At 41.2% G+C, this 15,948-nt stretch overlaps 1 protein-coding gene across 1 annotated transcript in view; it reads left to right on the top strand.

Annotated features, from left to right (window-relative positions):
• Positions 1-15,948, top strand: part of LOC146617709 (NACHT, LRR and PYD domains-containing protein 3-like) — a 35,202-nt gene that overhangs the window by 7,650 nt on the left and 11,604 nt on the right. Inside the window, exons 2-8 of the mRNA XM_085373515.1 lie at positions 6,798-8,580; positions 8,687-8,860; positions 9,449-9,622; positions 11,344-11,390; positions 11,563-12,097; positions 12,780-12,789; positions 14,396-14,433. Of these exons, the coding sequence (XP_085229641.1) occupies positions 6,798-8,580; positions 8,687-8,860; positions 9,449-9,622; positions 11,344-11,390; positions 11,563-12,097; positions 12,780-12,789; positions 14,396-14,433 (2,761 nt within the window). The remainder of the gene's footprint in view (positions 1-6,797; positions 8,581-8,686; positions 8,861-9,448; positions 9,623-11,343; positions 11,391-11,562; positions 12,098-12,779; positions 12,790-14,395; positions 14,434-15,948) is intronic.

Here is a 15,948-nt window from a genome sequence, read left to right on the forward strand (position 1 = left end):
TTGTACCACACTTGGTCGTGTTTGTAATTCAGCTTCACTGGGATTAAATTTCTTTTTTACTAAGGATTTAATTTGTTGATATTCCAAAAATCGTTTCTTGTTGATCCCATATTGTGTAACTAGTCTGTCAAGTGAAATAAAGTCTGTTCCTTCCAATATATGTTCCAAGTATTTAATTCATTTGCAACTCCAATCTGGAAAGTTTATCATATTATTGTTTTGTAATATGTCCGGATTGTTCCAGATAGGTGTACGTTTGCATGGGATTAATGAAGACTCTGTCATTTTTAGAAACTCCCACCATGCTGTCAGAGAAGAGCTGATGTTGATGCTTTTAAAGCATTCATGTCGTTTAATGTTTGAGCTGATAAATGGTAGGTCTGAAATTTCTAGGTTATTACATAGTGCCTGTTCTACATCTATCCAAGGTTTGTCTAAGAGGGTGTGTTTAAACCATCTAGAGATGAACTGAAGCCTGTTGGCTAAAAAATAGTGATTAAAGTTAGGCAGATCTAATCCTCCTTTATCCTTGGTCTTTTGTAGTGTTTTTAAGCTGATACATGGGGGTTAGGGGTGCAACGATACACAAAATTCACGGTTCGGTTCGGTTCGATACTTTGGTGTCACGGTTCGATATTTTTTCGATACAAAAAAAATGTTCATGCCTTTTTAATTTGTCATTTATTAAAATTATAAATATATATTTTAACTCAAAAGTACAGTTTTTAAATTTAACCCTAACCCTTGTGCGTGTTTTTTATTTTGACAGCGAATGCGCACCTGCGGACCACTTATGTGCAGCCCTGGTTATTTAGCTCGTCATATTGCAGCCACAGAAATTATTTTGTCCATGAAACCATAAAGCTGCACTTTCTTTTTGCCTTATAGTCTGATTTGTCATAACTTCTCCGTTTTGCGGTAAGCTTTTCTTTGGCTGTCACTTCTTCACCCTGACCTGTCTTATTTGGCTCAGCAGAACTGAAATATATATCCTGCTGCTTTTACACATGCACTCACATAAGCTCAGCGATTCTCTGCGCGATGTTAAAGTTCATTCGATTTGGGTAAGAGAAGAAAGCAGGCTGAGTCCGGGGTAGGTGTCAAAAATAGTGATCTTTATTTTACACACTTTGCGCAGTCAGTGTGGGAAGACAATTTGCAATACAATCCTTCCGCGAATGGACCGTCCCGCATCCTTATATTGCCATGATGACATCACAGTTAGATCTTTACTGGAAATGATAACAATTCCCCACCTCTCAAAAAGTTCTCCTTATATGGACATCAACTGCTACTTTTAGAGAAAAACAAGTGTGTATTATATTGTGCATTTTGTGAAAGTATATCTATCAGAAAAACTGTCCTCAGACAACCCTCCTATTTTACTCAGTGTGTGTGTGAACGTGCGTGTCTTACATAAGGGTGTGCATGTTGTTACAGGCCTGAGTACGTGCCGAACTGCCTGTACACAGGCCTGGGTCCAACAGGACCCACCGGTCCGAGCGGTTAACTGCTTAAGCAAATAGAAAGAATAATACAGAACAGCAATGGACTGACTAGAGTACTGATAATCTGTGTGCATTAATATTTGCTCAGAGTAACATAGATGTGATTCAAAGATTATTCTGTCAACTGATTCAACAATGGTAAATGATTAATCAATGATAATTCTGATTATAACTGTGGTCATAAGAATACAAAATAAAATATCTCCTGGGCACAGCGATCAACCTCTCACATGTTTAAGCTTGCTGCGGGAGATTTCACTTGTCATGTTTGCATAGTAAGCTAACGATTAATAAGACGATGTCAGAGGAATTGGTGCACAAATTATCATCACTCACAGATCAGTGCTGTCGCTCTCTATACACAGTTCGCACGATTGCAAAGTGAAAGCAAAAAAACAAGCGCAAATTCAAACGCGATTTCAATATGTCACATATTGACAGTGGCTCACCGATGCCAATGACATAATTACCCAGCTACATTTCTGAAAGAATGCAAAAGCATTGACATATATTTTTCCTTCCTACAATAGCCCGACGGGCAGGGAAGAGATAGATTTTGGTAGCCCGACTGAAAAAATCGCTAGCCCCAGGACGTCGGGCTAGCGATATTGCAAGCCCTGTATCTGATTGAGGAATCACTCATCTTTGGAAAAGAGAGTTTATTACAGAGAAATGTCTCTTTCCAAAATAAAAGCTATACTATCCGCTTCTTCTGGGCTATATTCTCAGCAGCATAAGGAGAATCATGAGCTAACAGCTGTCTAAATGACTTGGCTAAAGTTAGTAGCATGCTTGTTGTTTTTGTGTAATGGGTAAAGATTTCCATCTAGCCAGATCGCCTTCTACTGTCTTTAAAAGTGGGATGTGGTTTAATGTAGTTAATTCTGAAAGCTTAGGAGAGACATTAATACCTAAATATTTTATATTTCCAGATTGCAGTGGGGAAGGAGAAGAATTATGGAAGGAGCAATTAATCAGAAGAACTGTAGATTTTGACCAGTTAATTGAATAATCTGAGACACTTGAGAAAGAATTTATCAATGCAATTACCCCAGAGAGATTGGTTTGTGAATTTTGGAGAAAAAGTAACACATCATCCACATAAAGGCTGATTTTATGTTCTACATTCTTACATTTTATGCCCTTAATTGTTGTAGCCTGTCTAATTGCTGCTGCTAGTGGCTCAATAAAAATTGCAAACAGTGAAGGGGAGAGTGGGCATCCCTGTCTGGTGCCCCTCAGGAGAGAGAAGCTGGAGGATGTTTGGTCATTTGTTCTGACACAAGCTGTTGGGGAGTTATATAATATTTTTAACCAGTTTATGAAAGAGGATCCAAAACCAAATTTGTGTGAAGTTGCAAATAGAAATTTCCAGTTAACTCTGTCAAATGCTTTTTCCGCATCTAAAGAAAATATTATGGTTTCAATGTTTTTACTGCATGAGTAGTCTATTAAATTAAGTAATCTACGTGTATTTGTTGATGAGTGCCTACCTTTTATGAAACCAGTTTGGTCAGGATGAATTAAAAGGGGGTTATTTTCTCTAATCTTTTTGAGAGAGCTTTGCAGATTATTTTAAGGTCTAGATTAATAAGGGATATTGGACGATAGCTTGAGGGAAATACAGGGTCTTTCCCTGGTTTTAGTAAGAGACTGATATTTGCAGAGTTCATATTTGGTGGTAGTCTACCATTTTCTTTGATTTCCTGCAACATCCTGTGAAAAACTGGTGCCAGAATCGTCCAGAATTCTTTATAAAAATCTGTTGGAAAACTGTCTGCACCTGGAGCCTTATTATTGGGCATACTTATCAGAGCTTCCTGGAGTTCACCTGGCGTTAGTGGCGAATCCAGTGCCATTCCTTGGGTGTCTAATAATTTTGGAAGAGTTATGTTGTCGAGAAATTGATCAATTTCATTTTTAGATGGGTTTATTTGTTGTGTATATAAAGTTTCATAGAAATCACTAAAAAATTTGTTTATTTTCTTAAGATCATATATTATATTCCCAGATAAATCTTTAACAGCACATATAGTTGTTTTTTCTTTATTGATTTTTAACTGGTTAGCAAGAAATTTTCCGGATTTGTTACCGTGTTCATAATTTTGCACGCAAAGTCTTTGTACTAAGAATTTAGTCTTTTTATTAATAATTTCATTTAATTCTAGTTTTGTCTTACGTATTTTGTTTAATATTTCTTGATCTTGGTGTGACACATAGGCTTTTTCTAAGAATTTGATGTTTTTTTCTATTTCCTGAATATTTTTGTTTTCTTCTTTCTTCTTATGTGATGAGAAAGAGAATATTTTACCTCTAATCACGGCTTTCCGTGCTGATGCTGTTCCAGGAATGTCATTAAAGCCTAAATATAAAGTCCATTCTTTTTTAAAGTATTTGATAAACTCTTCATCTTTAAGTAGTGATGTATTAAATCTCCAGTTTTTACTTGGTGTAGTATTATTCTTCTGTATTAGTGTTAAAGATACAGGAGCATGATTGCTGACAGCTATAGGATGAATCTCAGTGTCTGAAATGTTACTCAGCAGTGAGCTGCTGACCAGACAATAATCCAGACGAGAGTAAGAGTGATGAACATGTGAGAAGAAAGAATATTCCTTACTGTTGGGGTGAAGGGAGCGCCATGCATCACAAAGACCAAAGTCGCTCATATACTGTTTGATTATATTTGTGGACTGCCAATTACGCTGAGTTCCTGCTGTATTGAGCCTATCCATTTCTTCATTTAGTCCCAGGTTGAGGTCTCCCCCAAGAACAATTGTGCAATCTAGGTGTTCGGAGAGTGTACTAAAAAAACCGTGAAAGAATGAGGGGTCATCAACATTTGGACCATATATACTTACGATACATAGCTTTTGGTTAAGTATAGATAGTTTGACAATTAGGAATCTGCTCTCTGGATCTACAGTGGGGCAAAAAAGTATTTAGTCAGCCACCGATTGTGCAAGTTCCCCCACTTAAAATGATGACAGAGGTCAGTAATTTGCACCAGAGGTACACTTCAACTGTGAGAGACAGAATGTGAAAAAAAAATCCATGAATTCACATGGTAGGATTTGTAAAGAATTTATTCGTAAATTAGGGTGGAAAATAAGTATTTGGTCACCTCAAACAAGGAAAATCTCTGGCTCTCACAGACCTGTAACGTCTTCTGTAAGAAGCTTTTCTGTCCCCCACTCGTTACCTGTATGAATGGCACCTGTTTGAACTCATCATCTGTATAAAAGACACCTGTCCACAGCCTCAAACAGTCAGACTCCAAACTCCGCCATGGCCAAGACCAAAGAGCTTTCGAAGGACACCATAAAGTATTGTAGACATGCACCAGACTGGGAAGAGTGAATCTACAATAGGCAAGCAGCTTGGTGTGAAAAAATCAACTGTGGGAGCAATCATCAGAAAATGGAAGACATAAAAGACCACTGATAATCTCCCTCGATGTGGGGCTCCACGCAAGATCTCATCCCGTGGGGTCAAAATGATCATGAGAACGGTGAGCAAAGATCCCAGAACCACACGGGGGGACCTGGTGAATGACCTGCAGAGAGCTGGGACCAAAGTAACAAAGGTCACCATCAGTAACACACTACAACGGCAGGGAATCAAATCCCGCAGTGCCAGACGTGTTCCGCTGCTGAAGCCAGTGCATGTCCAGGCCCGTCTGAAGTTTGCCAGAGAGCACATGGATGATACAGCAGAGGATTGGGAGAATGTCATGTGGTCAGATGAAACCAAAGTAGAACTTTTTGGTATAAACTCAACTCGTCGTGTTTGGAGGAAGAAGAATACGGAGTTGCATCCCAAGAACACCATACCTACTGTGAAGCATGGGGGTGGAAACATCATGCTATGGGGCTGTTTTTCTGCCAAGGGGACAGGACGACTGATCCGTGTTAAGGACAGAATGAATGGGGCCATGTATCGTGAGATTTTGAGCCAAAACCTCCTTCCATCAGTGAGAACTTTGAAGATGAAACGAGGCTGGGTCTTCCAACATGACAATGATCCAAAACACACCGCCCGGGCAACAAAGGAGTGGCTCCGTAAGAAGCAAGCGTCAGGGTGGGCATGACCAAGATAACAAAAAAAGGCTCTAGAATCTGAAATGGAACTAACTTACCTTACCTTCAACTAATGGTCAGTGTCTACCTGGAACTTACATAAGCACAAACAGCAAAGAAAACGAACAACGCCACCCTCAGGTGTGACCAGTGTTGGGAAGAAACGGAATACATGTACTGCCGTTACGTATTTAAAATACAAAATATGACTAACTGTATTCCGTCACAGTTAACACCATTACACCTTTAAAAAGGTGGTATTCAGAATACAGCTACTTTGTTAAAATAAATGGATTACACAGCGGTCTTTTGCTGTTTCATATATTAGTCTACGCCCTCTCTATTTTTGGTAATTCCACGCCAGTGGAAGCCCAAACAAATTATGATTATGACACCTGTTTATTTTACGTGTAGTTGTTTTTTTCCCTGTGTAATAATATTCAACATTGCTATCAATACATTTTTCAAAAAATGCCTCTCAGTGCAAAATGGGTTCAAAGACATAAACAACTGTAGGATACTGTTTGTCCGTGATTTAGACAGGGGGAACAAATCGTGGCAGGATCAGCCTGATATTATTTGTATCCCACTATAACTTTACTGTATAAAGAACTAACATCTCCAAAATGTCAGCAGTAGTTTGTCATTACAACAAGTGTTTGGGAACTAAAAATCAAGAAGGTGGGATACTGTTTGTCCCTGATTTAAACAGCCCAGCGCTGCTCCAGACGAAGGGAAAACCAATTATGCAGGGGAGACCTACCCTGGCACTTGTGCAGGTGAAGCCAAAGGGAACGACATGCTTCACCATATTTTCTAGTCTTTGACTTAGAATGAAGTTGGTTTGGAAACATATTCAGCTATGCTTCATCTCCTGCTTTGCGTTTGTGTGGGCGCCCCGTGCTAGCAGTGTCCAAGCGTTGTTGTTTTTTTTTCCTTTTCATACCGTGTTCCCCCTTCAATGGCTCTGACCCCACACTTTGGGAAGCTCTGCTTTACTCTCATTGAGTAACGTAACGGAATACGTTACAAAATACACTTTGGAGCATGTATTCTGTAATCTGTACTGGAATACATTTTAAAAGTAACCTTCCCAACACTGGGTGTGACGACCAAAGACAACACACAAAATCATGACCTGGGACATAACACTTAATGAACTTACACATAAGCTTCATATTATCTAAATATGTGTTGTTATTTTACTCAGAGTTTCTTCTAAAGTGTCAGCCTAACCTGAAGAAGAAGATCCAGTTTGTGTTTGGAGGAATCGCTAAAGCAGGAAACCCAACCCTTCTGAATCAGATCTACATAGAGCCCTACATCACAGAGGGAGGGACTGCAGGGGTCAGTGATGAACATGAGGTCAGACAGATTGAAACAGCATCCAGGAAACCAGACAGACCAGAAACAACAATCAGACAAGAAGATATCTTTAAAGCCTCATCTGTTAAAGATAAACCAATCAGAACAGTGCTGACAAAGGGAGTGGCTGGCATTGGGAAAACAGTCCTAACACAGAAGTTCACTCTGGACTGGGCTGAAGACAAAGCCAACCAGGACATCCAGTTCATGTTTCCATTCACTTTCAGAGAGCTGAATGTGCTGAAAGAGAAAAAGTTCAGCTTGGTAGAACTTATTCATCACTTGTTTCCTGAAACCAAACAAGCAGGAATCTGCAGCTTTGAAGACTTCCAGGTTGTATTCATCTTTGATGGTCTGGATGAGTGTCGACTTACTCTTGACTTCCACAAAACTACAATTCTGACTGATGTTACAGAGTCCACCTCAGTGGATGTGCTGCTGATAAACCTCATCAGGGGGAAATTGCTTCCTTCTGCTCGCCTCTGGATAACCACACGACCTGCAGCAGTCAATCAGATCCCTCCTGAGTATGTTGGCATGGTGACAGAGCTCAATGGATTCACTGACCCACAAAAGGAGGAGTACTTCAAGAAGAGATTCAGTGATAAGAACCAGGTAACCAAGATCTTCTCCCACATCAAGACATCACGAAGCCTCCACATCATGTGCCACATTCCAGTCTTCTGCTGGATCACTGCTACAGTGCTTGAGGATGTACTGAAAACCAGAGAGGGGGGAGAGCTGCCCAAAACCCTGACTGAGATGTGCATCCACTTCCTGGTGGTTCAGGCCAAAGTGAAGAAAGTCAAGTATGATGGAGGAGCTGAGACAGATCCACATTGGAGTCCAGAGAGTAGGAAAATGATCGAGTCTCTGGGAAAACTGGCTTTTGATCAGCTGCAGAAAGGAAACCTGATCTTCTATGAATCAGACCTGACAGAGTGTGGCATCGATGTCAGAGCAGCCTTGGTGTACTCAGGAGTGTTCACACAGATCTTTAAAGAGGAGAGAGGGCTATACCAGGACAAGATGTTCTGCTTCATCCATTTGAGTGTTCAGGAGTTTCTAGCTGCTCTATATGTCCATCTGACCTTCATCAACTCTGGAGTCAACCTGCTAGAAAAACAGCAAACATCCTGGTGGTCTAAACTTTTGCAAAATAAACCTAAAAGGAAAAATCTCCACCAGAGTGCTGTGGATAAGGCCTTACAGAGTCCACATGCACACCTGGATTTGTTCCTTCGCTTCCTCTTGGGTCTTTCACTTCATACCAATCAGATTCTTCTACAGGATCTACTGACACAGACAGGAAATAGCTCACTGAACAGTCAGGAAACAGTCCAGTACATCAAGAAGAAGCTCAGTGAGAATCTGTCTGCAGAAAGAAGCATTAATCTGTTCCACTGTCTGAATGAAATTAATGATTGTTCTCTATGGAAGGAGATCCAAACGTCTTTGAGTTCAGGAAGTCTTTCAAAACAAAAACTGTCTCCTGCTCAGTGGTCAGCTCTGGTCTTCATCTTACTGTCATCAGAAGGTCTGGATGTTTTTGACCTAAGGAAATACTCTGCTTCAGAGGAGGCTCTTCTGAGGCTGCTGCCAGTGGTCAAAGTAACTAGGAAAGCACTGTAAGTGTTTAGAGATCCTGTTTAGTCCTGGTGATTCAAATGTGCTGGTACTGACTGAAACTTAATTTCTTCTTTCTTTTTCTTTTTCTTGTCATTTTCTATTCAGTCTGAGCTTTTGTAAGTTTACAGAGAGAAGCTGTAAAACTCTGTCCTTAGTTCTCAGCTCCCAGTCTTCTAGCTTGAGAGAGCTGGACCTGAGTAACAATGACCTGCAGGACCCTGGCGTGAAGCTTCTGTCCGCAGGACTCAAGAATCCACAATGCAAACTGGAAACTCTGAGGTCAAGTAACATTAAAAAGATAACTGAAAGCTAATTTTCATAATTTAAAAAACTTCTACCTTGGTTAGGATTGTCTTTTCTAATGTCAATTGTCAAATGACGGTTTACTAAACTTCATCACTAATTTCTGGATTTATTTCCATTATTTTTATTTTGTAATTAATCTATCCATCCATTTTCTTCATTACCTGTTTAACTTAAGTGATTAAAATAAAAGATGGAGGGATTATCTTGTGAGGTACAAGTACCAAGCACTCCCACTTATTGTTTGTTTTTGTTTTTTTTTCAATTTAATGCTTAATTCTTTATTGAGGAAGTGGTATATGTTTGGCCAAACAAATCTGCCAAGCTTAGTGTCGGGACTTAAAAAATATTTTTATATAACTGAGTCACCTTGTTTTTTTATTTTATTTTTATTTTTTATTTAAGAAGTATTCAGAAAGGACTCTGAAGTTTTTCTCTGCTTAGTATTTATTTTGATGGAATCAACCTGTTTGATCGAATGAGAAGAAAAGTGAATTAAAGTATTTTCTTTTGCTTGTGTTCGAGGAGTGAACAAGAGTCTTGTGTTGTTTTGTTTGCCTCCAGTCTTTCAGGTTGTCTTATCACAAAGGACAGCTGTGCTTCTCTGGCCTCAGCTCTGAGATCTAACCCTTCCCATCTGAGAGACCTTGACCTGAGTTATAATCATCCAGGAGACTCAGGAGTGGCTCTGCTGTCAGCTAGACTAGAGGACCAACAATCGAAACTGAAAAACCTTAGGTATGGGAGGTCTGGTACAGCCACAGACAGTGTGTGATAGTCAATCCCTTTCCTTTACTCAGCCTGTCCATCATGCTGAACAAACGTGTTACATGAACAATCACACAAGTAGCAAACGTTTTTCTTTTCATGACAGTAAAAGTACTAATTGGATATGAATGTATGTGTGTAGCATGTCTTCAAGCAACTCCAAGAACAAAAATTGGCTTACTCAGTTTGGGGTGATCCATATATGCTAAAAGAAGACTCCAGGCTGAAGAATACCTCTTTTGTATTTTCACTTCCTGCAACTTTTATTAGTGTTATTGATTAGGATATAATTATTTCAAAAGGTCATTTAATTTGTCATTATTTGTTAGATTTATTTTTATAACGTTGCCTAATGGTTTGCCAGAACCTCTTCAAGGCAGATCAAAAGTCTTTTTCCTCTGCGTCACCAAAATCGTCTTGCTACTTTGCTTCAGCTACTGCCGAATCTGCATTCCATTTGGCCTCCTTGTACCTGTTACCTGCCTCTGAAGTCCCACAGCAGAATATGGTCCATTCCCTGCCAGCTGTTCCCATCACACCCTCACTATACATTTAGGAGGGCGAGGTCTGTCCAGCATCCTCCCTTGCCACCTAATCCAACTCACTACCAAGTGGTGATCAATTGACAGCTTGGCACCTCTCTTCACCAGAATCTGATAATACGATTATTATTGTTGTTGACGGTCAGCGTTTGTTATGGATAAAGTGTAATTTGCACAGAAGTCCAATAACAGAACACCACTCGAGGTCGGATTGGATCAGGCAGGCCTTTCCCAACAGTGACTGTTGGGAAAGGCCTGTATCGGGCATCCCTGCCGACTGAGGGCTACTCCAGACTGGAGCAGAGTTCAACCCCTTCCCAGGAGATTAATTCCAGAGCCCAAGCCATGCACTGCAGTGAGCCTGACTATATCTAACTAGTATCTCTCAACCTCATGCAGCAGCTCAAGTTCCATTCAAGTCAGCCTTAGTAGCTGGGTACAAAACCACAGGGCCCCGCCACTGACTGTCACCCTACACACATTTCACCTGACCCCTCAAGTATATAGTCCAGAGTAGAAGTAATAAATGCACAAACTAGTTTTTTAGCTTCACTCTGAGTGAAGATGGTTCTAATGTTAGAGATACTGATCAAATGTAAGACTAGCACAGTCTTACATTTGCATGATCGTGGCTCAAGAGTTGGGAGTTCGCCTTGTAATCTGAAGGTTGCCGGTTCGAGCCCTGGCTCCGACGGTCTCAGTCGTTGTGTCCTTGGGCAAGACACTTCACCCATTGCCTACTGGTGGTGGTCAGAGTGCCCGGTGGTGCCAGTGTCCGGCAGCCTCACCTCTGTCAGTGCGCCCCAGGGTGGCTGTAGGCTACAATGTAGCTTGCCATCACCAGTGTGTGAATGTGTATGCGTGAATGGGTGGATGACTGGATATGTAAAGCGCTTTGGGGTCCTTAGGGACTAGTAAAGCGCTATATAAATACAGGCCATTTACCATTTTAGCACAGTCCTAGCATGGAACCCTGAACTCCATAATTACCTTAGTGTAATTTCCCTCTGATTGTGAAAAAGAATCCCCATTTACATGAACACAATAGAGTCTATTAGACAACCATTATTGCATTGTATGTATTACAAATACATGTAATGTTGATGTGTGAAATACACTGAGGTGGTCTGACCCCCCTCCTACCTTTAGGTTGAGGCCTGCTGGAGTCCGATGGTTGAGACCAGGTCTGAGGAAGTGTAAGCGTGTTTTTGATGTGATTCATGAATACAAAGCAGCACACATTCAACCATCTTTAAACTGTCACATCACTCATTCACATCTGTGATGTCAGTAGTCATTATCAAAGAGTCAATCAATGAACAGATGATGGATGAGTAACTGCAGCTGTATTGTGTTTGTTCTCCTTAGATATCTGTGAACCCACACCCAGCGCAAACACAATACATACAAAGATCAAGCTGTCTGACAACAACAGGAAAATGACATTGGTGAAGGAGGATCAGTCATATCCTGACCATCATGACAGATTTGAGCTTCCTCAGCTGCTCTGTAGAAATGGTCTGACTGGTCGATGTTACTGGGAGGTGGAGTGGAGAGGGAAGGTTGATTTATCAGTGAGTTACCGAGGAATAAAAAAGAAAGGAAGCAGTAATGGATGCAGGTTTGGAAGCAATGATCAGTCCTGGAGTCTGAGGTGCTCTGATGACGCCTGTTACCATGTCTGGCACAATGATGAAACAGCATTCATCTCCTCCACCTCCTCCTCGGTCTCTCACAGAGTAGGGGTGTATGTGGACTGTCCTGGTGGCACTCTGTCCTTCTACAGAGTCTCCTCCGACACTCTGATCCACCTCCACACCTTCAGCACCACATTCACTGAGCTTCTGTACCCTGGATTTGGGTTCTGGTCACCTGGTTCTTCAGTGTCTCTGTGTGCAGTTGAGTATGAGTAGCCTCATCCATTAGAAAGGCCGTAGAGCAGATAATTCTGTCTGCACATGGGTCTCTTTCACTCAGAAACACGTTTTCTAATTCACAAATACATAGACTATCCACATCATTAAAGTCCCTTTATTTTATCTTCCTCTTTATTTAGAAATTAAAAATGCATTAATTAAAAATCTCTGTTAAAATATAGCTACTCTCAATGCAGTCACAGAAAGGAATTTGAAGGGCAAACTGTTTTGGTGTGCAGTCTAATAGGTTAGAGGAAAGGAGCAAGACCACAAGTTTATGCACGGAGAGAGAGGATATGCAGATGATTGGAGTGGCAGGGAAGGATGCTAGGGATAGTGTGAGATGGAGGCAGATGATCCACTGTGTCAACCATAAAGGGAGCAGCCAAGATTAGAAGAAAAGAAAAAAACAGCTTTGGTGTGCAGTCATCCTGCTAGCACCTTTGGCAGCCATACCCTGGGAGGGTTGATGAGCAGTATTAGTAGTATCCTATGGGCACCGTATTGTTAATATTTGATCTAATGCTTAATATTTTTGCTACAGACAAAGAGTATTTACATTATGTACTAAATCATTCTGTCTGCCTCTGTGTCTATGAGAACAAAGTTGAGTAATTCTTCTTCCCATCTTATATCCTGATACTAATGTTGTGCCTTTATCCTTTTCAGGATGCAAGAGGTAAACTGACTTGGGATAGAAAACTTTCAGACAGGTAATCAAATAAATAAAAATTCAACTGGGTTATGCTTGTTAAACTGAAGCATAGCTTATCCATACACTTTCATTCAGACTTCATTGAACAGAGGAGCAGTTTGCTCAACACCTGTTGATCTAACTCATACTTTGTGGGTATATTGCTGGAGACCTGATAGAGGGCAGTAAAGACAGTGAAGTTATTTTGATGACCAGTTGGCACACTCTACATCAACAGTCCATTCAGGTTTTACTTTGAGTGGGCATTGTGGATTCTTGTTTGTGTGTTGTTTCTATATTTTCTGTGTATTGTACCTTGTTCTACATCGGTGGGCAAAGTGGTGATGCTCCATTGGCTGATGGAGGGAGAGGAACTGGCTGAAGGAGGGAGAGGACCCCAGGCCTTCCTGGAAGTTTTTCAGGCCACTGTAGAGGTTTGCTTCCAAACTGGAAGCTGGTTCCACAGAAGAGGGGCCTGAAAACTGAAGGCTCTCCCTCCCATTCTACTTTTAAATACTCAAGGAACAACAAGTAGGCCTGCAGAGCGGGAGCGAAGTGCTCTAATAGGGTGATATGGTACTACAAGGTCATTAAGATATGATGGGGCCTGATTATTTAAGACCTTGTATGTGAGGAGCAGGATTTTGAATTCAATTCTGGATTTAACAGGAAGCCAATGAAGGGAAGCCAAAACAGGAGAAATATGCTCTCTCTTTCTAGTCCCTGTCAGCACTCTTGCTGCAGCATTTTGGATTAGCTGAAGGCTTTTCATATAGTAAAGACTGCAGTCAGCTTGTGCCTGAGGCATCCCTTAATTCTGGGGACAGATTTAATAACCTGTTGGGGCAGTGTGTGGGGATGCGTTCACGACCTTTGGTGGTGTGTAGTGTTTGTGCTGTGCTCAGTGGTGACATGTGGTCGCCCGACACTGACTCTAGGGAGGAGGAGACAGCAGGGCATTCTTGTGAGGCCCGCTGCCACCGGTGATTCACTCCATGGAAGAGTTTCCACTAGAGCACTCTCATGATGACACCCAAACAAATCCTATGACCAAGTGATAAAACCAGTTGTCATGCTACATCAATAGTCCATTCAGATTTTACCTCCTGGACCAGTTAGGCACTGCTTGCCACAAAAGTGCAATAGAAAAGGGCAACAAATCATTTGGAGTTACGCTCCACAGAAAACTCCATGTATAGGCGAATCCATAAATACTGAACCACGAATAGGCGGTGGTTGACTGCACTGGTTATTTGAGATCCTCATTGGAAGATTTAATAAAGTTAATTCAAACGAAATTGTAAACATACACGGCAGACCCAGTGGCATTTTGATGCTTTTTATTAAAGCTTTGACGGTTGCTGTCCACAATACACACAGAGCTGCAGCTCTTCCGCTGCCTGCTCAACACTATCACAACAACAACGCCAACCACAGGACCCAGTACAATATTTAATTCGGCGGGGCGTGATTGCAGATGCCGTGCAGGTGCGTCCGCCTCCTCTGCACGGCACCGCAGGCCACACCCCACCACAAAAATGTAGTCAGTTTTCACTTGAGCCTTTACCTGTTAGTGTGCTTGTGTCTGCAGTGTCCCAGAGAGGTCGAGTACAACTTCCAGAGACACACGTGAGTGCTGAAACTAGTACTGAGTTCTGTCATCAATAAATCTAGTTAAAAAGTGTGTTTTTGTATTTAGTTTAAAGCTCTGGAAAACACATTCTCCTCACATGTTTAAGATCGAAAACCATGAGAATACAGTCACGTTAAGAACAGTCAAGGTTAGTCCGATAATCTGAATGTGTGTATTTCATGTGTTCTTTTTTACGATGATCGTGGCTCAAGAGTTGGGAGTTTGCCTTGTGATTGGAAGGTTGCCGGTTCGAGCCCCAACTTGGACAGTCTCGGTCGTTGTGTCTTTGGGCAAGACACTTCACCCATTGCCTACTGGTGGTGGTCAGAGGGCCCGGTGGCGCCAATGTCCGGCAGCCTCGCCTCTGTCAGTGCGCCCCAGGGTGGCTGTGGCTACAATGTAGCTTGCCATCACCAGTGTGTGAATGTGTATGGGTGGATGACTGAATGTGTAAAGCGCTTTGTGGTCCTTAGGGACTAGTAAGGCGCTATACAAATACAGGCCATTTACCATGATTTACTTGATGGTTCAGCTTTGATCTTAATGAGTGAAATGTATTTTCAAGTAGAAGGAAATGATGCATAAAAAGCTGCAAAACCTTTGTGATGCCAGCTTTTTGTCTTCTAACCTCAGTGGACTCGGGATTCGAGCTGGATCATACCACAGCAGAAACAGATCAAGAGGACGTGATGGAGGTGTGAGAACAATGACCAGGTCCTGACGTTCCTGATCATAGATTTGTAAAATACCTGCTGCAGCTTGGTGACAAAGAGGCCATCAGCAATGAAAATTCACTCACAGTAGAAGTTGGTTTTATTCCATCACTGCGCAGATGTTTGTGTTACCAAGCTGCTTTTAGCTCTGCACCTGTTCCAACTTGAATGTGTAATTCCAGTCCTGTATCCTTGTGAACAGCATGCTACACTGCAAAAACTCAAAATCTTACCAAGTATATTTGTCTTATTTCTAGTCAAAATTATCTCATTACACTTAAAATAAGACACAATCAGCTACAGGGCAACATTTCAGTAAGCTAAAGGAACTTGTTTCAAGACAGTGAATCTTGAAACTAGAGAAAAACTAGAGATTTTTCACTTGTTCCACTGGCAGATTTTTTCACTTAATACAAGATATTTTAGCTTAAAATAAGTGAAAAAATCTGCCAGTGGAACAAGTGAAAAATCTCTAGTTTTTCTCTAGTTTCAAGATTCACTGTCTTGAAACAAGTTCCTTTAGCTTACTGAAATGTTGCCCTGTAGCTGATTGTGTCTTATTTTAAGTGTAATGAGATAATTTTGACTAGAAATAAGACAAATATACTTGGTAAGATTTTGAGTTTTTGCAGTGTAGAGTTAAGTTTGTTTCTTCACTCAACACTCAGTCAGGTTATTGGTCCTAAAAGTCCTGATCATGTTCCTTTCTGAATTCTAGTCTCCAACAAGCTTCCAACATGCAGTTCAAACTGAGTCTGCACGAATCTTCTACAGGTAATGACAAGAAATCCACACCAC

This window comes from Diplotaxodon limnothrissa, linkage group LG15, assembly GCF_057381915.1.
Source record: "Diplotaxodon limnothrissa isolate DT_005_m linkage group LG15, D_limnothrissa_male_GT1.1, whole genome shotgun sequence".
Taxonomy (NCBI): Eukaryota; Metazoa; Chordata; class Actinopteri; order Cichliformes; family Cichlidae; genus Diplotaxodon; species Diplotaxodon limnothrissa.